General features: G+C 37.4%; 1 protein-coding gene across 1 annotated transcript in view; it reads left to right on the forward strand.

Annotated features, from left to right (window-relative positions):
• Positions 1 to 27,594, forward strand: part of LOC105268978 (T-lymphocyte activation antigen CD86) — a gene marked incomplete in the record, with an annotated part of 141,679 nt that overhangs the window by 84,868 nt on the left and 29,217 nt on the right. The window contains 1 exon segment of the mRNA XM_011308920.1: positions 14,481 to 14,703. Within this exon segment, the coding sequence (XP_011307222.1) occupies positions 14,481 to 14,703 (223 nt within the window).

Consider the following 27,594-nt stretch of genomic DNA (forward strand, 5'->3'; position numbering starts at 1 on the left):
ATCGAAACAAAACCACTCGCAATGCCGTAAACAGCCCCTGATTGAAAGATCCAGAGTTCTGTAAAATTCTAGTTAATGATCGCCCAAGATCACAAAGAAGCGGAAATGCTCTCCAATATATTAGCCCTTATTATGGCTTTAATCCTAAATCGATAAGTCGATTCGATTTGAATTAATTGCAAAATCGGACATCAATCCGATTTCTAGGTACAATTATTTAATCAGTAATGAGGATTCTCCGGAAGATTTAAATAAAAAGGCATTGGGCATTCATTAATTTTAATTAATTGCAATAGGCTAATATGTAGATTACGTCAGGATTGGATACCGGATATTTGAATTTCAGTTTCTATTTCCTCTTACGATTTCGGAAAATCACTGAACGAGGTCTTTTCGGCTTATCAGGTATAAAAACCCACTCTTGGATGGTTTGTAAAGAGAGGATAAATTCTACCACCAAACTCCATCGCTTCACCCTTCACTTTTGTTACCTTCTGTAGACGCAGCATTCTCTTTAGCACGTAGAAGACCAAGAAAGCCGGTAACTTTGGCAAGGGGATTAGTTTCAATTGTCCCGTTCTAATTTGGATTACCAACTGTATTTAGTTGAGTCTGCGCGTCCGTTCTGGTTGGGCAATGGCTGGCAATGCACCCTTTGATCATACATTCAAAACAAGCCACTTTGTCCAAGGAGAAGACCCAGTGTTGTTGAACCTTGATAAGTAACTTGTGTTCTTTGTTTGAGATTGTCTATTTCCTCTCAAGGGACAAACACTCGACTTTTGAAACTTCTCGCACGGTCGAAACCCTTGTCACCAATTCAACACCAATGATAGATGACATTTAATTCATGTAGAGTTTTACTAATGCTCGTTACAATTTCGCGTAAACTGTGAGAGTTTGGGAACAAGTATGATATTTGCACTGGCTACAAGAATTAATTTCCTTAATTTTACTACGATTCATCCACAATAATTGCTTTTCTATCAACGTACACGTAAATTCGATTGTAGGGAATGCACCGAGCCCTACGAATTTTCAATGCTCCAACAACTTTCTTCAGGGCAACTATGTAATCCTCACATGTAGCTCATACATATTCAACTGCACGGAGTGAATTAAATTGAAGAAATTACCATCACCCGAGGAGAAAATACCACGATATAGTTGAAGGGTTTTGGACTATCCCAATATGGTGATTCTTCTCATGTCGCATAATAAAAATTACACTATTACATTATACTGGTGTGTAGTACACGTGTGTTGGGCATAACAGCAATTACAAGGTAATCTGGAAACGCTCACCATATGCATAAGGGAATTTACCATGTGATGAAAACAGACGATTCAACTTAAACTTTTGAATTTTCATTTCGATCTCATTGAGACGTCTTCTGTTAATTCATCAAATAATTAATTATCACATTATCAAGTCTTCAATAAACAATGTCATTGGTTTGAGCCACAATTGAAACCGCGACAAATTATTCCCGCGATGGTGTTTCATATTGAATTATCCAGAAAAATACTAAACATTTATTTTTGAGGGAATAGCCCTACTGGGTCGGTGCGATGGAATTATCAAAATTCAGAATTAAAAAATAAATAAATACGCCGAACAGGGACGCCTTCTCATTTCAATAACAATGAAGAGAAGTTGCGCTGCTGATGCAGAATCTCAGTGTAGCTTTCAAGAGTGATTAAAGGTATCAGAGTCCTTACGATGATGAACGCAATGCATCCATCTAGTGAATGCGAAAGCTGGAATGGTATGATTCAAGTGTACTCATCCCCGGTTCATTTACGTCAGTCAACACCAGTATAGGTTGCCGATTGCGGTGTGTAAGCATACCCCATTTACGTGCTGGTACATCGTAACAAACCATCGATGCTCCCAGCCGTATGCTTACTGATTGAACACCATTGTGGCGAAGTTCGTGAACATTTAGTATATTCGGACCACAATTTTTCCAAAATTTTCTAGAATTTTCTGGAATTTTCCGGGCTATTGGAGATCAGTCGTTCGTGTCGTTATGTAGCTCGTAACGAAGTTGAATTTTTTTTGTTTCCCAAGAGGTGCCTTCCGTGAGGGCTTGAAGAGGATAGCAATCCGTTACACTGCACTTTGATTGCAGAATTTGTTGACTTGAACCACTTCCTCTTCGTTGCGCGTTGTCTTATCCTTCTTCGCTCCTTCTCCGGTGAACGCATCGTTAATTCTGACCCTTCCCGGATTTACCAACTACTTCGAAACTACCCCACACACCACCCCATCCTCAGTGTGACACTACAACACCTTTTGGGAGTAATGTTTCTTCCTCCTGAAACCTCCCAGAATCTCCTAAATATTTTCTTGTGAAAAGTTTTTTTGCAGTCTACTCGCAAAATCACGAAATGCATAAACTTAGCGAATTGAACTTTCCTTCTTAACTTTAATCAGCTTAGGCAGTTTACTCATGCCAATTCACTCCAAGACCTCCATTTTCCTTCTAGAGACAAGTATCAGTTTAGCAAGTTCGAGGGGAACAATGAACAGTTCAATAATTTCCGATATAATCCAATCTTAACCATCTGAACTTGAGTGTTTTCTGTCCTTTTTACAATAGGATGTATCGTGTACGTAAATGAAATAATGTGAAAGACTGATGTTGTTCATTAAACAATCGTCTAATTACAATTCAACGCGGGATGCATTCTGGAATCAGATTTAGCGGGAGCACAAAGAAACTGAAATAAGAGCAAGGAAAGTTTTATGAGAGTCTCGTTAAAAGCGGAGGAAATGTACGTGAAGGAGGGAACACAGGTAGAGAAGAGAATATAGGGCGAAGATGGAGAAGGAGGAAAAGGGGTGACCAGTGGTAGGGCAAACCGGCACGCTTGGATGGCGGAAGGCGGTACTTGAAGAGCTTAAAAAAACGCAAAGCACGAGGTAGCTATGTGTATTCCTTAATGGCCTCCGGCTCACTGCGGGCAAATCGCATCGAGCAATTGTATAAGGTAGAAGCGAATGAGCGCAAAAAAATAAACCACGGGAAAAAAAAAAGGAGAAAAGGATAATATAAGAGTCAGTTAAATGATGAAAACTACGATGCAGAGTCTAAAAGGTATTTGAGCGAAGATCGAGAATGGGGCAAACTTATGGTACGGATAGACCCAACTTCGGTTGTTTATAATCAAAGTTTATGGACTGGGGGTTGGAGTGGTTGAATTACAAATGTTAAAATCTCCCCATTCACATAAAATGCTTTTTCTCACTGGGAAGGGAACATTGAATCGCAGTTTAATTCCATAGAATTAACTTGTGTGTTTCATTCAGCAATTTTTTTTTTTACACAGACGTTTTTCTTTCTTCTATTTTTCACTCGAAACATATCTCAGGGAACCGCAGATACGCCAGGTCTGACCCTAGCGTGGAGTTTCTACTGGTCCATATGGTATTATGTTCCGCGTTATTAAATTAAACCAAACAGCACGCCAACCAGCAGCAGCAGATTTCACATTAAACCATTTTTTACATAATTTGGATGCACTGAGGATTTATGTGCACGATTCTAATAGAAATATAAATGTATAAATGTATTGGGAGTGAAATGATTGAATTACTATGTGGGTTTCAATAATTAACTCAATAATGGTTTTCCCTCGAAAAAGGAACTCGACTCCTCGCTCAACTGGCCATGGTATACAATTCTAGTTGATGTAATAATTTGGATTAAAATAACGCTGTTACTCATTTTTACTTCATTTGACACGTTAAAAATTTATTGATGTCATTTATATGAAAAATCATTATCACTCGATGGAAAAATTTGGCGGCCACTTACTACACAAAAAATAGGTCTCAATCAGTCAGACGTGGAGTTGTGCAAATTACAATTTACAATTTTATACTCAGTATAATTGCAAGAACTTTTCAAATTATCCCCATTCCCGGCGGAGTTAAATACCAAATCAGTTACTTTCATCGAGCTGTGAAGGAAAAGAACAGAAGAGGCTTGTGAAGAGGGAAAAAATTGAAACTGAAAGAAAAGTGGCGCAAGAAAGGAGGGGAAATCGACGTTGAAGTCGGGGTTCTTATCTGACGTCCCACCTAACTCGGAGGAGTTGGCTTGGAAATCCTCGTGGCCTAATGAGTTTTTGCGCATAATACGCTCAATTTACCCGTGGAGATCCACTAATCAGAGGAAGGAGGGAAAAATTGAGAGAGGAAGCGAGACCCAGGGACAGAAAGAAAACCGAGGGGAAAAAGGGAGAAATAGAAAGGATCATCTTTTTTCTGCATTGAAAAAATTCACGATAGGAAGTGAAAAAAAAGGGAGAACATAAACTCTGCCTATCTACACTGATAGAAGAATTCGGCGTATTACCTAATGGTGCAGTTAAACAATAACAATTGAGTCATACATTGACAGTACCCGAATGGTTACTGGGTGATTAGGTAATAATTACCGAACCGAGTTGAGCTGTCAAGATATTTCTGTGAATCACTCGATTAACGGAAAACGGAGAATGATTAATGATTGAAGTAACCATTGGAGAATTATTGTGATGGCAGCTGATTACGTTTTAATTCGCGAGATGGAAACTGCGTGAATTAAACATCACAGCTTACGCACTATCCATTTGTGCAAAAATCCCCAATACACGGAATTATAAAATATATAATACTACACTTTTAGAGAGCTCCTATCTGTTGGCGTTATTCAGACTAGCACCAGCTGTAACCTCCGAACGGCAATTGGAGTTCACTTGAAAGGGAAAATCGATATTGTGCTATGTGCTTGCCATCATTCAATTGCCTTCAGTATTTCCCGACAATGGCTTGAAAAAATGATGAAGAGCACCTGCACATCTAGCATAATGTCCTTTTCCCTGTTACATTGCTTTCAATTCAGGGAGAAAATAATAAGCCTCTGAATGAAAATCTCAACTCCACACGCTTTTATATCAGAATTGAAAGAGACGATCGTTATGATGCATGATCGATTCGCTACATAAATTCGATAATGAAGGCTAAGCCGATGAAAAATCACAAGCAAACTACCTGCGAATATTTCCTCCACTTATCATCCACTTGTTTACAATAAAAAAAAATAAACTCATAATATAAAGAGAAATATTGGGGAAAATAATATATATATAATAATAAGAATCCTCTGGGTCGTGATGGATAGCACACGCTGTGCAATTCTAAATGGTGAGATCGGAGCCATTAATTACGAATCTAGCATTCCACTTATAATTCGGATATTTGTGGATAAATTCCAGAACAGTCATCTCTCAAAGCTGCCAATAACTTGCGAAATTTCGACATTTTATGATTTATCATAGCTGGTCAGAGACCAGCTATGACTACCCTGTGGTAGATCTTGCGTGAAATTCGAACGAGTGACGATGTGCACTATTGGCCCGCAAACGGATTTATCGTCAAAAATCGAGCAGCATTCACCGTGAAATATACTATATTTCCGGGGTGAAGATGAGAAAAAAATCACCTCCGAAAATGTGAGGGTGAGGTTTTCATATCCCGAGGCGAATGTCCAAAGACGATGAGTATATATGCGGTCTCGTTTCGATCATAATTGCCAGGCATTTCTGCAGGAATGAAGAATGAGTGTACGTAGCTGGATCCATTGTCGTTGTGCATGGAGGAAATTCGTCGAGGTTGAGAATGAATTTAATATCATTTTATATATCCCCTTCGCGGTCATGGTTATGATTTTTCGTTAATACCTGTAATATACCAGTTGGTACATAAAACTTTCGTGATGAGACTTTTATGGTGGAGTTCCGTTTCAAATTTTAACGAAGAGGTGTGTGCAACTCAACATTCGTTCTAGAGCCATAAACTTTCTGGGTAGCATCTTCAATGAAATTCGAGACCAGACTAAAGTCCAACACACCACAATTTCAGGAAAATACTCACGATACGTAGATGGCTTTTCACTTCCTCTTTATTTTCTTTCGCACCTTCTCCTGTACTTTGGTTAGACCTGGCTTTTCATTCTGTTGGAGCACAGTTTAAATGGATTTGAATGAAAATTAGGAAAACTCGTAAACCCTCCACGATTCACCCCAACGTACGACTACCAACTTTTGTGAACTGCGTGCTTTTGCCAGGGCAACCCAATGTGACAATGGTGAGATGGAAATCTAGTGTACTCACCGAGAAATTCTATATATCCCGTGAATAACATATAGATGCACGTGTAGTCAATTAGAAATATAATAATCAAATTGACGTCCATTTTGGGTTTAATCCCCCGGGTAAAAAAAAATTGTAATATTTTTTCGGAATTCTCAAAAAGTTTCTGGAAAACTTTTCAGAAAATTTTTCTTTTGAAACAAAAAAAAAATCGGGAAACAGAACAATTGTATTTTTGAGAAATGTTTTGAAAAATTTTTTTCTTAATTTTCTAAAGCGTTCTCCAGAAATTTTTTGAAAATTTGGAAAAAATATTCCGATTACAATTTTTTTTTTACCTGGGCCAAGTCGAGCGAATCGATCTGCGCACGACAAAAACTGATTTTTCACTCTTATCTCAATCGCTGGTACCAGTTTCATTACAAGTTTTTTATTCTATCCGTATTATGAATACTTCTCATTGCGTCACGTCCATCCAATCATTTACAATTCGAAAAATTTTTATTATAACGAATAACTGTATGAGCAAACCAAAGTGACAGATAGATTCCGTAAGGACTTTCCATCACGTTAAATTGATAGTTCCACAGCTACTGCCAGTTTCACTAATTGATTCGATTGACACGATTCGATTCTCTCTGGTTACATGAATTGACGTTTGATTGATAAAAATTGTCTTATTTTTTTATTTTCAAAATCATTCAATACATTAGACGTTCGTGATATTGACGAACAGCCTTTTGATTTCCGATCGGAATGATAATCTGCGAATACATTTTACATAGTACGGCATTTTCGCGGAGGTCGAATCTATGGGATGGAAAATTCCACGAAAAAGAGAGTGATTGTGGTAATTTTTCAAGCGTATTAAATTCGTCCGATCCAACAGTCCAGGAAAATTTCACAAAGCTTTGACCTATTTAATCCACGACTTTTCGCCGTTAAAGTGGGCTGTCTTTGTAATATGAGGAAGACGTTGCTTGATGGCAGACAGTAATTCTGCCAACGCGCTGACTATGACAATGCTAATGATGTAATTAACTTCTTTGTGAGGGAAGGTGCAGTGCAATTGAGACTCCCTGAAATACTGGATAGCGAGACTACCATGCGAAAAAAAGTTTTATGGTCAACAAATCGTAACATAAAAAGAAGAAAGAAATTCCATCTCGAAATATCTCGAATGACCCTAACGATAAGGACCCGTCAAATAAAACCGACAAAAATATTAAAAATTGAGAGAATCGTAAAAATTTGAGAATTATTTTATAAACCGATGGAGGCTGAAAATTATTGGCCAAATTTGATCTAAGGGCGAAAGGTGCGGAAAAATTGAGAAAATAAAGAAAAAAAACATGTATACACTATGATTCGGTTTCAAAGGCATGTCATCTTTAACATTGGCTGTCAATAAAGCTCTGAAAATCAACAGAAAAGTACGAAAAATGGTGGCAGTGGATGCAAGTGAATTTCAGACTGCGAGAGCATCGTGTGGTATCCCAGTGAAAAAGCACTCATGCCATTCCAGCCAGTACCGTTCACTAAATTTTCATTAATCCCTCTGGCCGCGCTTTTGTTCACCCTTATTCTCTATTTTCCAACCACCAACCTCCTTTCCCATTGCCTCTTGCCCCTCACTCTTTCCCCCTCATTCTGCTTCTATCCTCTGTGCCACACGTACGGTAATTTTCCAATTTCCAGAGCTTATTCCATCGGTGTTTGTGAGAAATGCCTTTGATATTCGATATTGCACAAAATTCCACACTTTAACGTCATATTCATGGAATGTTAAAAGCCCTTTACGGTCACCAATTCACACTTCTTTTTTTATTGACAGTCTCATTCAATGTTCACTGCGTAATTGTATTATTCATTTTCATTGTTAACACAAAAAAAAAAAAGAAAACGCTGGAAATCAAGGCAGATGATGACAAAATAAAATAACATATGTCATGAAAGCATCAAGTCATTCAAAAAAACGAGACTCGTATACAATGGGTGAGAAAAAATTCGGAAAGCTGTATTAACGAGTTGACTTGGACTTAGGTGGTTCTAGTTGGTCTGAGGGGACTGTCATAAATGCCCAACGCAATGGGGCCTGTTTCCTCTATTGTAACTTAGTTAATGGAATGTCGGAGTTAATACGCGATCCCTTGACGAGCGCCCGTTGCCTTATTCCCCGGCTGAGGTAATCAGGTCCGGGAATTATGATCCCTCGATGAGGGCTCGTTACTCTTTCCTAACACATAAAGTAAACATAAATAGCGGAGCGACTGCTCTCAAAAAGGAATTGTAAATTCAAGATAATCCAACGTAGCGATTAATAAATAATTGAGATTATTATTCACACCCTCATGCCCGGTAGTATCGGCTGTATTATACATTTCCGAATGGGAAACATCAAAACCGAAGGGTAATGGTTATTATCTGACACATGATTCCCGTACGTTATGAGCATTATACACGACTTCGAATATTCGAACTATACGATTGTGTCTCGATTATCAAAATCTGTGGAATGAATATTTGATGGTTGCGATACATTTTATTACGGAATTTTTATTTTCCACTCTCATTGAAATGATGCACTTTGAAAATAAACTATTATTATTAATAATACCGATATCACAGTTTGGAAATTTTTGATGGTAACATTCAAGCATTGCAACTATACCGATTGCTTCAATTACCACGGCTCACCGTGAACGTGCAACGGGAGCGTTTTTACGAGATATGGGTGATGTGTAGTGGATGTTTCACATTTTTTTTCCCAACTATGTGAGACAGCTTGCCATGTTCACCAAAAAAATACTTCATGTTTCAGTTTGGGCTACTCGCAATAGAAGTCGATTGATGAATTAAATTTGATGGACGTAAAAGAACAGGAGTGGAGTGCAATGAAAATTTTCGAACAATAGTCACTCACCTCTTTTAATGATCACAGTTTAAAACTTTTTTTAGCTGTAATCTAAACTTCTAAGACCCATTATATACGACCTCGGATGTATGTAAATTGAAATATTCTAACGTTTAGTTCGCCTTGGACGAGTCAGTACCCAGAATTGTAATTTTCAAATTTCACGGGGCACTCTGGATAATGAAATCTTCCTTCGACGAGGAAAACCAGAGAAGAAAAAAAAGAAATGAAGTGGGAAGGTGGATTGTTCCACGGTGGGCTTTACAGCATTTGCCGTGAGTAATGAAGATTGAAAAAAATCCTCGTCGAGTTACGGATAGCATCCATTACCACCGCAGCACTGAGCGACAATGCGTCTTACAATATACGACAATTGTTTCAATTTTAAAATTGGTCCAAGCCCCCGTACTTGTAAATATTGCGAGGAGTCTCGCCCTCGAGATAAGTCAAATGGGCAAAATAAAAAAAAGTAAATTTTAAGGGAGATGCATTTGACGCATGTCCTGCAATTTATCTCCATCGTCCTTGACCCAGCGCACTTGAAAAATAATAACAAAAAGTGACACAAAAAATTCCACCACTTTGAAGAGAACATACAGAAATATTACTATAACATTTCTAACGCCGTTCATGATCGGTCCTAAAATGTGATAATCCTGATTGAAAGTCAAGTTTCCAATACCGACTAACTGATTGGTAACTATACCCTAAACTCCTGGCGATATCGAACTTCCATTACTGTCACCGAAACTACAGTAATGGTGTGCACTCCAGGGACAGTAACTAGCAGAGTGGCTCTTCAGTATGAGATCATGGGAAAAGGGCTAGTATAGTGTCACCAATCGTGCGAAAGGGTTTCGACCTACACGAAACGATCCAGCAATACACCTAAAGATTGCAATCGATTGCACACCATAAATCGACCATTTGCACGTTGACCTGCAGAATGCTATCATGCAATGCTCTGTCGCTCTGTTCATTAACCTATATCGGAGAAAATTCGTGGCTGTTAAAAAAAAGTGTACACAAAAAGTGAAGAAATTCATGGGATTGCATTCTGCAATATTGCATCGCTTATACTCAAGTGATTTAATGGAATTTTTCTCATTTCCATTTCCATATCCACCAGAGATTTGAATTCAGTTTCCAAGAGATAATCATTTAGTGGATATTGATAAGTGGAGTGGAGAAATAATTTAATATCCACCAACTGATTTTTTTTCAATCACTTATGCAATCTTCATGGAACTATTTTCCTTTTCTTCGTAGCGGTGAGGTATTCAGGGCCAATTTTCAATATTTTATTCGTTGGGTTTGGAAAAAGAGGGAAACTCGTTCTGCACGGGAAAGGAGTCTTTGTTACGTACAACAAAAGAACGTGGGAAATATTAGGGCACATGCAAATATGTACGAATTGAAATTGAAAGGGAGGGATGGACATGAGGTTCGACAATCAATAAAGATGCCGAGCGAATAAAACAACTTGTTCAACGGCCATTTCTATTTTTCGAACCTCAATTCCTCTCTCTATTCTCACCCATCCCTTTTCCCAATGTCCCTAATTTTCCCACGGTATTTCCATTTCTCTCTCATGGAAAACTCCTGTCTCACCCTTTACTCTCGTTCTCGTCACGGCCATTCTTTTTTCATCTTTTATTTCCTACATTTCTCCATTGTCTTTTGTATCCTTCCATCGTTATTTCTTTTATTATTGCTGGCTAAATTAAATTCACCGCGAAATAACAACAAAAAAAATTTCATTTCCAATTGCTCACAAAACATCAGGGGCACTTCCATATCATTTCTGCTATTAAGAGGAACATACGATATACTGTCCACCAAATTTCCGAATAAATGTATAATTAATAGAGTGAGAATGTAATAATTGGAAAATTTGGAACAATGGAATTACTCTTTAGGGGTTTTCGGGTAATAGCACAAACTCATTAACTCACATAATTAAACTGTTAGATGTAATATATTCTGTTTATAACCTGAGTCATTTCCAACTTTTAGATGCGAGAGAAAAATGAAAAAATTGATGAAATACTCTCAATACTGTAATTCACTTTTTCATTGAGTACAATTACATTAGAACAACGTGAATACATATCCTTAGGGTACTTTATGATAACAACCATTTCCAGTAGTTTGAAAACCACTGAATAATGAAGAACAATAATAAACTATCCCGATGCAACAGTGTAGAGATATACAAAGCGTTTTAGGTGCACAGTATGTTAGTGAGACACCGAACGGGAGGTTTGCTGGACGATACGAAACTGCAACAGCTCGTGTCATCCGCCTTCCTTTCCTTCCACTCTCCATATCCCTGTCTCTTTACTTCCCTTTCGTACAATATATGTTGTGTATACCAACAATATCAGCTACTCTGAGCTGAATGTTTCTCTGCTTATCATAGCCGGATGTTCCAGAAACTCCCATCGAACAACGATGAACTTCCGGTGGGATACGAAACTTGAGAATGAATTACGCTAGAAAGAACAACTTTAAACTCGGATAAAAATAAAGCACATGATCGACATCATGTACATGAATATATTCTTCAATTAACTGTCCATGCACATCTTACAGATCATTTTTCACGTATTAAATTTAATTATCATCACCTTGGCGGCGAGTCAGTATTATAATTAGTCATTGCTAGAATGAATGGACTCTAGTCAGTTCTCAGGTTTTTTTTTATATTCCGACCCTTTCGGCTAATTGGCTCTATCCTATCATATTGGTGCCTGTTGAAAAATTCAATTCAACGGGGAATCGAAACTACAACTAGACTCGCACCTAGCCACTGAGTTACCGACGTCCGTACCACTCCTCAGCTCTCTCATATTTTTTTTTTTATCATTTCAATCCAATTTATCATGATAAATAGGTCGAACTATCGACGCAATCATATCCCCTTTCAGACGATCAATTAAAAGTAATCGGATTTGAGAGTTTTGTACTTCTACTTACTCCTCGGTAAAACTACCGATATATTTTCTCAACATTTCGTATGAGAGAGACTACTTACGAAAAAAGCTTAACGGTGGATTTGGCAGCTATCTGCGAACTCATGCATTCTCTAAAGGGGTTTATTGATTGTACTAAACCCGTGTATATCCCAACATATTTCGAGGTTTTAATGGCTTATCACTCTGTGATGTATCTAAGGAAAATCCCAAACTTCAATATAACGAGACATGGAGGTAACATCGGCATAAGTCTGTTACCATCCACCATACATTTCACCATGATCATAAAACGTACAACGATTTTATGAACCACCAGAATGTCAAGATGTTGGGCATCTTCGACGCAGGTGCACGACGGCGTCGACTTCTTCAACTATGCTATAGTGTCGATTTCCTCGGGATAATATAGATATGGCACCCCAGAACCATAAAATATAGCAGAAGTTACGTTACGTAGATAGACAATCTGAGAATGCTCGTAAAAAGCGCTGATGTATTCTTCACTGCTTCCACCATATTTTTGACAGGTCCGTGAAACAATCTTCTCCCCTTCACCGCCTTCAAATTATTTATAAAATAATTATTTGAAGAAATAATTATAATATAATGTTGTTCATAAACATGATTCATGCAGTATACAGCGATCATAAAAAAAAAGGTAAAAATTCTAGGGTTTAAATGAGTAACCCCTTAATTCGAGTAAATACTCTTTTATAAGTAAATTTAAAGTGTATTTGTCTTCAGTGCCTTGGGTATATTGGACTTTTATGCTTGTTGCTTCCATCACAGGTGCTTCGGGGTTCCTCATTACCTTTCGGTGGATCGTGGCTGTTTTTCTTTTTCACATTGGCTTCTTTCATTCCAGCTCTTCTGGGGCTTTTCTTTTTACGATCCTTCGGTGGTTTTATTGATTTTACTTCCCGGTAGAGGACTTATTTTCCGTATATCATTTCGGTTTCCAACTATTAGGTAACGGAGGGGAAGGTCTGTTGATGTTTTACTGTCCACATAATACTTCTCCGATAGTTCATTCCCTTGCACGTGTTAAAACTTTTCACGTGTCCCCTCATGACAATTATATTTTCCCCACGACCTAAATCGTCTTATTCTTTTATAAATAATTATGTAAAATGGCGCAAATATAATTATACAATAATTAACTGGATAATTTATTTGAGTTTATAAGGAACTTTTTTTTCTGGGAGTAATGAACTCCATCAGCCTCAAACGAGTTGACTTGTTAATTATCCATTTTTTCTGGACTCGTAAAATTAGTTTCAATCGTCTGTAAGCTTATACAACCGAAAACCTTGTCTCAACGTCGCAAAGGAAATTATCAATATAAAGTCCCACGTCTGCATTCAATTTTTATATCATTTGACGTGTCATGAAATCTCAGTAACGACCCAGCATACATTCATGAATCAATTACACCCTTCAAAATAATTAGTCGCACGTAATTACAAGAACATTTGCATATGAACCAGACGCTTCTAAAGGCTAATTCAATCTCCCCTTTTCCTCAGCCCACTGGCCTTTGTGGTACATCGAGTTACTTTAAATCTGTATAGTCTGCAAAAATTTAAACGTCAACTTTAAAATACAGAATCTCGCGTCATACAGCGGGGATAAACGATCTGACATTTAGATGAAAAATTGAAAAATTGTGAAAAAAAAATATCTTCACAGAACTGAACAAGTCGAATTATCACGCCAGGGGTGAAATACCATTTCTCCATTACTTTACATGCTAACTCCGGAACGATATGCAGAGCGACGCTATTAATTCTCAGCAAGAGACAGCCCTCTCTCTTCTCTGCGTTATGAGTGAGGGAATAGGGGATGAAAGTACGCCCACGGGGTATCTTTGTGACGAAGCTAGAAGAGGATATATATGAACAAGTTAAAAGAGAGAGAGAGAGGGATTTATAAAGTGAGGAAAGCTGCAAAACGGGAGATGAATAAAATGAGATATATTGCGCGTGTTGTACACATATCTCATTTTCACATGTTGTCTTTAACGAGTCCCTTGCTCAAAGTGATAACGCTTGTTTAGTTTTTCTCATATGCTTCCTCTCTTTTAATGAGAAGAAATAAGTAGTATTCAGAGAATTAGAATTTATTAGAGTTGTACTGCTGGCGAGGGGCTGCTCACTCCTGAAATCACAGCGCAATTTTCGTCACACGTTTGATATCACCGATGGAAAGATTATAAAAAATAATAACAGAAAAAAATGTTGAATTTGCATAGCAAACAGCGAGAATGAAAAGATAACAAAGAATTTATGGATTTTGATGATTTCATATTTTTTTTTTATTTTTCCCTTGTAACCCTCGTCCCGCTATCGCGGGATATAGAATGACAGACGAATGTATAGGTAGGAGTAATTTATCTTCGATTGTCAAGCGAATATAACCTTTGGTAACCTGTGCATGTTCGCAGGTGGCGTTACAAGTGTCATGGGTGAGGCACAGAGACATTCATCTGCTGACGATCGGACGTTACACGTACACCAGTGACCAGCGATTTCGTGCCATTCACAACGTTCATTCCGACGATTGGACGCTACAAATAAAGTTTCCCCAGCTGCGGGACAGCGGTATATACGAGTGCCAAGTCTCAACTACACCGCACATGAGTCATTTTGTTCATCTCAATGTTGTCGGTGAGTATTAAAATCAATTATATATTATATATATTTTTTTTCTGTCGTACATGCAGATTACGTATAACATAATTAGCCGAACAGATCTAGGCATTTCGAATGCAACATTACAAGTGCACTGATCCATAACTGACTTACGCGCAATCTACTCATCATGTCAGGTTGTCACTCATTCATCCTCTAACCTGGCAGTTAACGGCCAGACCGTCAACCGATTATTTGCAATTTAGAGATAAATATCATGGATGGCAGTCTATGTCATTCGAGGAACCTCACATTCATCATAATAACTCACCTGTCAACTCCTTTGACACAATCTACAACTCCGCTAAAGATTTGCTCGATATTTGTAAAGTATTTCTCAGAGCTCAAATGATTCATCCATCACGGTAATAGATTTTTCTAGCCAAATGAAGCCGATGAGATTCGTTGAAATAATTGCAAATTGTTTTTTTGCATCGTTAAAACATTCAATTCCAATAAAACAAACTGATTGTATTGTATTTTCCGTGGGTAATGGCAGTTTACCTTTTAACTTCAATCATAAAATACTTCGACCATAGAAAACAGCGCAATTACTAGGGAGTAATCTACACTCGAGTTTTTTTACACGTCCCTGAAGAAAAGAGGGTAAATATGCACATTAGGGGACTCACCCCCAATTTTTCTGAATCTTTAGTGAGACATGAATTATCGCTATCTAAAATTCCCCTGAAAATCCGAACTTTTTCACTTTTTTCTGAAGGCGTGATTAGGTGAGGCCCCTTATGTACACATTCACTGAAAAGATTAATTATTTACTAATTACTCACTAACATTTCGCCAAACGAAAAATCATGCACAAAAATTACGAATTTCTACGGGGAGTTGTTCCATTTCCTATAGTAAATAAATAAACGAGCGCCGGCATAGATGCTTTGTTCATGATCATAGCTGGTAGTAATTACACAGCTCTACAAAATTTAATGATATGTACTCATATAGCTAACTTCTCTGACTATACCGCAATGCGTTGCCGTAACTGAAATTGCTAAACTGATTACGGGTAAGTCAATAGGGTTTTGCTTCCCCTTGGCCTCTTCTCGTTCTCATTTCACAGATGTGGAAGTGCTTGTAAATACAGGACCACAGTCGTTCCACTGTTCAACAACAAGTGGATGAAACGTGAAAGCAGAAAACAAACCGTTAAATAGCCGTGCATGTCGTTTTTTTCTCCACTGAGAAAAAAGCCTCGATTGAACGTACGCTCTTGATTGAAATTTGTAATGAGCTGGTTTTCGTTAGCAGCCACACGGATTCTTCAATCAATTCTTTCATAAACTTTCCAATTGCCCTTTTCAACCTGAAAATTATTCTGCGATAGGTCTTCTTTTTTCCAAATGGTATTCAATGTTGAGTCCTTATTCCTCCAGACTCTTCAACTTGAAGTAAAAATTATCTAGTCGCAAAGCCATAGAACTCGAGAAAATGATTGGCTCATTACAATGGTTATCGAGAGCCATTACACCCATTTCCACAAATTCGGGCTCATTGAATATTCCCAGGATTTTCCCCTAGTCAGTGGTGAACTCCCTAAAATAGTGGATAAGTATTTTCTATTGTGCCAGAGGGACTTGATTTTCCACTCAGACTGCACCAGAGGTAATGTCAATTGTTCCCCGATAATAGTGAAATTCTAGGCAGAAGAACAGGAGAATTGAGTTTAAGTCGTCAAGTGCAATTTCTCAATAAGAATCAAGAAGCTCTCAATTCACAGTATTCAGCTAATAGTCCTGAGTCCTGTAGGTTAGAGGCAAGACCAAGCCATTGAATATTGAGGGCTTCCTGTAATTGTCATGCCCTATTCATTTTAATGCTTTCAGTTGAGGGATAAAGGTGAGATGCCTGCTTGGGGTGAGAGGGCTGGATATTTTTCTCAGCAATAGAATTACACAGAATCTTCGCGGAGCATCTTTTACACGACCGCATCCATATTCATCGCTGCTTTATTGATTTTAATGCACAGTAAACAGAGGAAAATTTGCCGGAAATTTCACGATCCGATTCACGCGATTCAGTGGCAAAATATCGATTAAGCAATACTCTTGAAAAATTGCACTTGAAATTTCACGTACAAAAACATGAGATTTTTATCAATTTTTTATCAAGGAATTCTGTAATTTCTTGAATATTCGGATAATTCTCCATTTCGAAAAATTCCCGCAATAATTTCCTCGTTCTCCTTCAGCACCGGAGAAGCACTTGAAGGCCGGACAAAATGGACGTGATTTTTCCCTTCAGTCAATATATATTCAAATTAATAGTAATTTACGGTACATGTTGAGGAAAACAACGATAAAACCTGCGTAACTAAAATTCAATTCACTAGAGCCATAATTCCAACTCCTTAATACTAAGAATAAACGATCGAGGGAAAGCATGAACACTGGGCGTATAGGAACGCCCATCGCGTCTGTTCGATCGACTGGAAATTATATAGATCCGGAAATTCAATGGGATTACCTTGGAGATTCTGAAAAGTATGTTGGAGAGCATTCGGGCGGGTTGCGGGAAAACGGCCCGAAGGAGGCTGCACCACCATCGCCGTTCTGCTTTCCCATTCATGTCCTCTTGCTCCTCCTCACACTATCAGTGCAAACCTTTCGTTTCTACCCTGCGCGTTCGCCAACTCTTCGGCAAGGATATGAGGGTGAAATGTAGGGTATATTAAAAGAAGCACCAAATGTGTATGTGCAATTTTCAAGCTAGCCGGAATCAATTGTGGTACTCACTTGGAAAATATCGCTAGCTTTAGGAAGCTCAGGGCTCTTCGGGGAGCTTGAATCTTCGCTTTTCTCTTCGCATGACTGAATGTTTTCCGAGATTAGTCATAATCGTGAATACATTTATGGGAAAAATCGAGATCGCATGGAAGACAGCCATCGATGTAATAACTTATCGTTTTAAAAAAATCGATATAAATGCCTGGGTAAAAAAAATTTGGAAAAAATATTCCAATTACAATTTTTTTTAACCGGGTGTTTATTAGACAATATTTCAATGAAAAAAATCAATTCATGAAAGAATAATGGGAAAATTGATTTTCATGTTCAATAGATGCTATTAAATGAAACTTACCACAGGCCAAAGCCCAATGGACAGGATGAAAAAGCGTAGTACATAATACTATTACATGACATGATCAGATTTTCTTTATGGTTCATCCTATTCTCCAATAACGCAAAGAAAAGTGAAATATTTGATGGATTAAAATTCTGGAGATGTCGTTTAGAGACTTCCTCACTCAACAATATTTTCCCATGATGATTAACAAGTTTCATAATTTAATACGTTTTACCCATATTTATTCCACTAGTTCATTTATTTATTTAGACACTGAATCTATGAAGATGAAAAAATATTGTTCATCTTTTTCCCATAATTGATAATCGAAATCCCAGAAACGAATTATTTATAATATTCCGAGATCGATTTCCCTTCTCCTCTTTATATTAGGATCACCTGCGAAAATTTATTCATGAAACAATGACCGAGCAGATCTAGAAGATTAGAGATTAAAGGTATGGAAGATTCCAAAGATAATGTTGGTCTCATCGTGGAAAGTTCGGGAAGAGGAGATAATCTTGCTAAACTAAACTCTTCCTTCGCGCAACTTTGTTGGTATATCCTCATTGTTTATGTTACGATTTTCCTCTGAGGTTCATCTCAGAGATTGTAGCGATGCGTCATCTTCATACATCTTTGAAATTGTTGACGCTTTCGGTACACCTCAGGTATTCTCGCCCATCATACTATTGAAATTCTTCGACATTATGCCGAATATATGTGCTAGGGGTTCCCAATGTTTCAAACTGCCTCATATACCCTGAAAACATTAATTATCCTCAAATGTATTCAAATGAAAAAATACATATATATAAAAAACGTCAAATGAAGGTTAGCTGGACCGAAAAAAGCTGACAAAAAATATTACATGCTTTTTTTAAAAGGGATTCACATTGGTCGTTCGTCAACTATGAGAAAGCCTCATTTATTGCTGCAACAGAATCATTCTATCAACGAATTGACACAATGAGAATTTCGAGTTCCTTCAAATTCATTCGAAGTTTGACACACTTTATATTGTATCAGGAGAAGTAACGAAGGAAGAATTAATCGAATTCGTCTTATCTCGATTAAGTCTGCAACTTCCACCCTCCTGTAGAAGTTCCTCATAATTTTCCGTGATGCCCGTTGGCATTTATTAGTGAGTAGAGGATCCCAAGTGTTGCAATTCGATTATGACGGCGACGGTGATATTCGTGAGGAATTAATGAAATAGTGGCACACCCCAGCATCAAGGAGAGCAAAAAATTTTTCGGAATAAGTATATTTACTGTTGAGTAAATTGTCAAATTTCGGAAAGCTTTCTTCATAGTCTATAATTGAACTCAATCCAATTGCGAAATAATTTCTCTTTAAAAATATATATATTATGAAACAAGAGGAAATGGTGATAGTGTATAACAGTACTAAAATCTCGCGAGTAACATACTTTCAAATTGTCCAACACGTAATGTGAGCTTGCGGAAAATTCTCCAGACCTGTATAGTCCTGTGACACGTGTACCCATAAAAGCAACTCATCTAACCTCACATTTTCCTCCACCTTGATGTAACGAATTTGTAATATCCCACGAGTATACCTATTTCTTCCGCTATTAATGGATTTTATATCCATTTTATGGCCATTGTAAAAAAAAACAGGTGGTCAAGCGCTCCTGTTACCAATTTAACATGCGACTCAGGGTAAAATTACTAGGAGTAAAAAAAAAGTAAGTTTTAAGGGATCGTTAAGTATCTCCGAATAATTTGCCTAACGTAAAAAATGATAGAAATAAAAAAAAGTGGCTCATTGAATATTCGATTAAAAATCGATTTTCCTGTCAATGAATTGGCTAATTAATTCTGATGTATAAGAAATTTCTTAGACAGGTTTGATAATAAATTGTTATATCAGTGCATTAAATTGACGAAACAACGTGATTTTTTTTTTTTTTGCGAACCGCGTGTACTCGACTGCCATACCTATGGAAAACCAATGGCGTCTTGGTAACCTAGACTGCATAATAACCCGTTCGAAGTTAGCTTAACTGTTTAGCAACGATGATTGGCCACAGCGTTGAAATAGATTGCCGGCGCCGCACCCTCACCTCTAACTCAAACTACAATTGCTTCATGTCACGCCAGCCACTTTCCCTTAACAAACGCCAATGTAGATATAGACATATACAGACATTGACTCCACAACAGCCATATTCCTTTATCGTTGAGCGTTTTATTTTCACGATACCACTGAGACACGAATAAATTATCGTATCACTCGCAATAATGTGGCAATAAAAAATGTTTCGACATTATTTCCCCTCCGAATTACGCGTGCTTTTCGTTAATATTTGCATTTTTCAAGTACACTCCAAGCAGATAACATTGCAATGAAAAATGCATAATTTATATTGATTTCATTATTATATTATATTGAACATTATCGGTAGAGACGCGGCGATCGAAATTTAGCATGGGTTCTGAATAAGCAGTGGTCAATCATGTGGAGATCAATAAGGGTGCGTCACCGAAAACATAATGAAAAAGCATTTTATGGACAATTTGATGATTGCGGCTTGTCATTTTCCCCCAGCAATTACGAAATTGATGGTGGATGATGCATGAGGAACAGCATATTAAAACTTGATGGAAACCACATTCATCCTACATGCAGAGGTGGTACCGCGTGGCATTGAATCACTGATGCAATTTAATGCTTTGAATTTTATCAGTGTATTTTGTTATCCAAACTTTTCATGTTTCATCGTATTTCTGTTCATGGAAGGCTTCCAAAAGCCCTTGAAAAACTTTTATTGAAATCTGTGGCTAAATGTAGATGAGAATTTAGTGGCCTGTAGAAAAGCTCAAGTTTATGTTACCATTCGTGTTACATCAAACTTTCAATACAACGTGCACACATGGTTGCGTGATCTCTTCATTATTAAAACTCGTCCTTCTCATAAATCCATGTTTTATGTACTTCATTCGATGCTTTTTGCACGAATGATAATATTGTAGTTATAAATATTGTTGCAAACTATGTACTCACGGAGATATTCTAATCGTCATACTAAACTCGATTAACTACCGCAAATTCAAAAATGACAGCATAGTCATTTCAATAAGTCTAGCCACTATAGGTAATATTATATTATTAGGTCTTAATCATTAGGTAATTCAAGAAAATTCAATAATTCTACGCGTTACGTACCCCCTAGCTGTGTTTAAGTATTGAACTTTAAGCAGAGACTCCTTCACGTCATCACGGTCGAGTAACTTCGCTTATTCACGAAACGGAAGTGATGCCATATCGGGATTATATTGCGTTGAGTCACACTGAATGCATTGAGGGTTTCCTGTTACACCAGGGTCTGAATGAACGTCTGACAGGGAAGGAAACACGCACTCACTTAGTGGTGCTCCTTCAACTGGGAAATTACATCTTCAAGCTATATATCTCAGACTGACTTATTTATTGATCAGATACAATCATAATCCAGTCGCATATCAATTAAGACAGCCGACGCTTACACCCGGAGAAAATTCAATATTCAAAATTCACGTGACAAACGGTTAATAAGTACAAATTATGTAACAATAATTACCAGGAAATATATATTACTTCTTGAATGAATATTTACTTCATACCAATATTAATATTGAATTTTCATTACAAAAAAAATTATATCACTTTTATTTTCAATACTTACGAACAAGAGGAATTGCTCTCAAATGACAGACATCTTTATACATTGGGAAAATGTTTTCTCAGCCAAAGGTTTTGGCTTTAAGAGAATCCTATGGAAATTTCAATTGAAAATTACCAACATTTTCTGCTCGACCAATTATTCCGTATGCTCTATTCCTTCATTTGTAATTCCTGATTCTTCTTGGCTTACGGCTTCGCTTATCAGTATTCATGATCATTCTACCGATAACTATAATCCAGGGAACCATGTAATTCTGGTTGAATCTTCTCGGGTTTCATGAGTGATGGCCTGAAACAGGCTTTCCTCGAAAATAAAATGCAAATAAATACATAAAAATCCAGAGCTTTGTTTGGATTTGACGGAGAAACATGAGTCTATTAAATATTCAATGCTCTCCCCTGATCAGTATTCGGAGAGAACAATAAGCTAAAGACGTGGTTAAAAATGATTGTATGAAAATAATTTTTTTGATTGGTATTGATTTCATCTATTGAGCGCAATACCATCGAAAAAGATAATGAATAAAAATGACGTATCAATGGTGTAATTACGGTGATAAATTTTCGGTGATTCTGTGAGAAATGACGATACGATTATAGGAGATTCGGTAAGTCCTTTTTCCGAAGAGTTACATTGGAAAAAGTCAGAAGATTTCACTCATTCGGAATGAAATTGTCGAGAGACGTTTGAATTTGGTGTAAGTGAATTCGAAGCAACCAGGTAAAGACAAAACTTTCCTATATCCTCCAGCTTCTGGAACTTTTCTCTCAAAGTTTTGGAGGGAAAGATGGAGGACTGTACCCACCGTTTGGAATAAACGATGGGGAATGGCCGAAGTAGAGTACCTCATGCTAGTTGATTTCTCGAGAGCCCGAGTGTCTGAACCCTTTCAAGCTCCAGTTTATCTCACTCTCAATTCTCCAACTGCAACTCCACCAAATCCAACGGAATTCCTTGTTATGGAGGGAGTGTGATAAATTAACCCCGTGTTCTGGAAACTTTCTTCAAAACCGAATTTGCGGGATTGGCTGAATCATATGAGAGTGACGGCTTGGAGTCTTTCGAAGTGGAAGTATTATCTCATTCAAATCACTCACAATGGTAGTTTCGTGCTCATCTTAGCAGAAAATTCATCTCCATTCTGAGACGCTCGTAAACTTATGCCCAGTTTTTCCACGAGGATAGCCATAAAACATCTGGAACAAGAGACTCGAATTGCCAAGAACCGCACCGATTGTTTTCCACCCAATCCTGCAAAATTTTTATCTCATCGTTTTTTTTTTTGGGTTGTGCAATTTTTATTACGAGGGTTCTTCCCCTAAAAAAAAATGTCGAATCCATTGATTTTCTCTCCCACGACGAATAATTACCATTTATGAATTTAATTAACATATTTACAACTGGAAAAATTCTAGAGCCGTATCTAAATGGAAGGTCATCCGATACCACTCGAAAAAAATACACACATACGACTGCCATTAAATGAGACGTTTGTGCTCTAATTAATGAATTATCAAGAATACGATGAATTAAATTAATTAACTGGTCTGACGCAAGTAGCATTCAATATTTGGTGTTACTTGAATCACAAATCATCAAAAAAATTAGTCTCGCCATGACATATAGACTCTACTGTCGTTTCCCCCTTCTCCACGTAAAAGCCCGTTGGCATATCGCCCACGCTGAGTAAATTCATTCGCCACAGTTAATCAACCTGAAACTGCCAACGGCACGTACATGAATGCAAGCAAATTTCCGCGTATACCCGATAAGTCGATTATACCAAACACGATTGTACTTTTCGACAGAGAATGAAAAATATAGATAGATCCACTCGGCCCCACTGAAAGGCCATTCTATTGAAATGTTTCACCAATTTTCGATTTTGGTGGGACCAATGATGTGTGTGGTTTCAACTAAAGCCCTTCAATTGTAATTGTATCAGTTTCCCATTAATTTGACAGTCAAATTTACGTAAATACCATCGGCAAATGTAAAACCCTGTCGGTCCTCAGTTACAGAGTTCATTTCCAAATTTAAACGCTATTGAAACTGATTTTTATGCTGAATAGTTTTACGTACGTTCACGGCTCTCGCATCAATCTGTTTTCCGCTCTGCGGCCAAAAAACATCATAGAAAAAGAAATTTAGTCTTGTCAATTGGGGTCACGGTAAAATTCTCTTAATCTCAGTACAATCCCTTCCTTATTTGTAAACAAATTTGAGGATGGAACTTTTCATTATTTTATTTTGCTCGTTATCTTCACCGAAATAACGCCCTTCAAACCCGACCGATGTACCCCGTTAATTAGCATCTAATTATAAAATACCATAAAACCTTACCATGAAAATTTTGTTTTTGAATTGCTTCATGTATCTCCTTCCACCTTCACCAACAATGTCGCAATTGTGTTCACATAAAGGAAATCAGCGTGGGTAAAAGTCCAGGTTCATTATTTTCCGTGACTGGTAATCCAGTGGCAGTTCCTCATGAACTTGCCCCGTACTGCACAACACGCAACACTCATTACAGAAGATTATCCGATATATTTATAAACCTTAACTATCTCAACAGCAGCCTTATCATTTAACTAATTTAAACTCTAGGGGATGAGCATGTGGTTAAACGGAAGTCCTCACCAAAAAATCTTAAAAATTCATGCGACACGCATACGTAGGTCATTCGTCTTCAATAGTAAGCTCATTACTCGGTTTCCGTTAGTGTCTTGCTTATCTGGTACTGAGAAATGAAAAAGAGTGATAAATTGACGGTCAAAGTTTTTCTCACAGTATTTGCGCTCTACCGACCCCTGTCCCCCTTTAAACCAAAACTTTATGATAGAAAGCACAATGCATAACATGTGAAATGTCATTACTGCTACTTCGAATTTCATGAGGAGGAAAGTAGCTATCATGATGTACCGGAAAACTATATGTGCTATAGTGCAGAAAAGCCAAAAAAGATATTACCATGAGAAAGTTGATTTTCAAGGGAGACGAAGAGAGTGGCGCGGTGTTTCAATCTTCCGCGGAAGAATGCACTCGCTTGTTTAAATTATCTGCATAGAAAACTTTCAAATTGTCTTTTGTACATTCTTGCCGCACATCGAGTTTGTTCCTTGTTCAGCCAAACGATTCGTGCCCCGTCTTCCCTATTTCAACGCAAAGTTTCAATTTTTTTATGGAATAGACGAGGACGAACAAAGATCTGCATAAACTCTCGGAGGAATGTCTGGCAATGATAGGAGTGCCATTCCAAAAATTGGGATGAAAAATATTTCCCAACTATCTCCATGGAGATCGTTAGACCAGGAATGCGATTGATGGTATCCTCGGGGTGTGTGGAGGAATGCTATTGGGATAGGGCAACTCTCAGGCTCGTCGGAAATTCAATTGAGTCGCTCGATCGTTTTTCAATTCATCTAATCCATGCTAACTGCATCATCTCCACGTAATTACATTTTCATGCACATTTTTTGAAAAAATTACCAAGTTTCTCCCACTCACTAATTAAAAGCCTGCAACTATATGCAAGGAATCTTAAAGATTTTCTATTCAAACTTTGATACAATTATCAATTCTAATGAAAATTCCACATAAATTGTATTTGCCGCACTCGGATCAGTTAACACAAACACCAAACATGTTGACTAATGTGGAGCACAGATTTTCCGTATTAACCAATTTTCTGAAAAGCTGACGCATCGCATAAAGACTAGCGTGAAGATAGGAGAGACACTAGCGACGAATAAATTTTCTCCCTCGTCGCTTTCTGTACCTCCTGAGAATGACATTGAGACGCAACCAATTCAGAGAGAATAAAAGTGAGAAAAAAAAACATGAAGAAATATGAGGAGGCAAGAGACTGAGTGACTGAAAAATAGAAAAAGTCCATACAGAGAAAACTGGAAATTCGTCCGCAAAGGAGTGACGAAAAAAAAAGCCATACTTTTCCAACTACAACTGACGTCCACAATAATACACCTTGAAAGTCGCGGCAAAAGGAATTGCGACCTCATAAAATATTTTTCTTTCCGGTATAGTTTTATTCTATGGCTCTCTCGTGGTGACACACTTCTGCTGTTACCTTTTCGGTCACGTATAGTAATACAGGTATGCAAGTAACTTGTTAGTAAACATGTCTCAAGTACTGCATATATCACTCTGAAGTTAAAGGACTGACGCAGGATCAACGAAATTTCCAAATAAACCATCCACCGATGCACCTGCTGCCAAAAATTTATAAACCGCTCCAATAAGTATTTATATCTGCTATATTAATTTTACTGCACCTGAAGTTACTCTATCCCATGAAATTAGTGAGAAGGCTGGTAACGAAATTACGTATTTGTGAGAAAAATCAGAACGAGCTTAACAACAAGTGCGAGATAAACCACCTCGACGACGAATTTTCATCCAAGACAACAATGGACGAGAAACTCAACATTACGATTCAACGTCTGTTCGCACAATGAAATAAAGTCTTTTATCCCTATTTCTGTTGCTGCCAGGCTCATCGTCATCCTACATGTATTCCGTGTGCTTTCTGCAAATTTCATTTACCGTAGACGCCGTCGACTGGACAAGGGTAGCTGAGCATAGAGGCGACAAAGCCGAATAAGACAACAATTTCCAGCCAGAGGCTGAACCGTCACGGTCACTTTCTCCTCCCAACACACTCCAAATACCGCCTTTATCTCATTTATACTTTATTCTCGGTGTGAGTATCCTCTCTTCATTGTCAACCTCAAAACAAACAGCCCTTATCTTTTTTACTTCTATCTCTAATGTTACTTTAATAGGAATTCTTGTTATTGAAGTATTTCGATTACAGGGCAATCTGTGTCGATACCCTCAACTCCGTTTATTCGGCTCTCGCGTGATTACCTCACAAAATACGAAATAGAGACATCAAAACGATAATAGTCATGCATAAATTAAGTGAAGTGCTTGCTTCCCTTTTTTACGTATAGAATTTTCATTAAAATATTTCTCAGTTAAAAACTGGAAAGCTAATAAAAAAATGGAATGAATCATTTACGAAAAATCGGTTGTATCGAATTTGTAATTCGTATTACTCCAGCGAGAATGGAGAATTAGGTGAGGGGGTTAATATTCCACATCTATCCACTAGTCCGGGGTTGATTTTTTTCTATGGAATCGCAATACACGAGATGATTATTCATTCACAGAGTTTATTATGTGTTGATTGAGAACCGCACTAGAATGCAAAATAGGTAAAAACCCATACCAATTTCCAGATTTAATATCAATGCTTTATCAATTTTATCTCTTCGCATTCGTACAATTGTTACTAATTAATATTGGGCTTTGTAAAAAATGAAACATGTTGTCAGCATGCGGGACAAATGTACGTTTGGAAGGGTGATTATTAAACAATTCGTATTTTCCTAGCTGCGATTGATTTGGGTTGGAATGGAAATTGAACAGAAAAGCCCTCGTCAATAATGGAACACCTCATCAGAATGTACCCATTGAGTTTTTCCTCCCCCATTTTAACAGGGAACAAGCACCTGCAGTTTTTCCCAGGGAGTAGTTTCAAAGGGGGGACAATGAGCTTTCATCTACTCATTTCAAAATGTTTACACAAATTATTTATGGAGCAGCACTCGCTCGGAAACTTGCAAATCATCGAATATCGCATAATGTGTTGTTTCAAAGATGTTATGACGAGATTTTGGCGGCTAAAACATGACAATATTGAATACCCTTTTTTTTATATACCCGGGTAAAAAAAAATTGTAATCGGAATATTTTTTCCAAATTTTCTAAAAATTTCTGAAAAACTTCAACAACAAAAAAAATCGGGAAACAAAACAATTGTATTTTTGGGAAATGTTTCGGTAATTTTTTTAATAATTTCCAGGAATTTTTGCGAATATAATGTTTTTAAAATTATGCTGTTGTTTTCTTATTATTATATAAAAAAAATTTTCTCATTTAAATTTTTGAAAAATTTTTCAAAACCTTTCCCAAAAATAAAATTGTTTTGTTCTGCGATTTTTTTCTGTTTCATAAAAAAAAAATTCTGAAAAGTTTTGCAGAAATTTTTTGAAAATTTGGAAAAATATTCCGAT

This window comes from Fopius arisanus, unplaced genomic scaffold (genome assembly GCF_000806365.1).
Source record: "Fopius arisanus strain USDA-PBARC FA_bdor unplaced genomic scaffold, ASM80636v1 scaffold00063, whole genome shotgun sequence".
NCBI classification, from domain to species: domain Eukaryota; kingdom Metazoa; phylum Arthropoda; class Insecta; order Hymenoptera; family Braconidae; genus Fopius; species Fopius arisanus.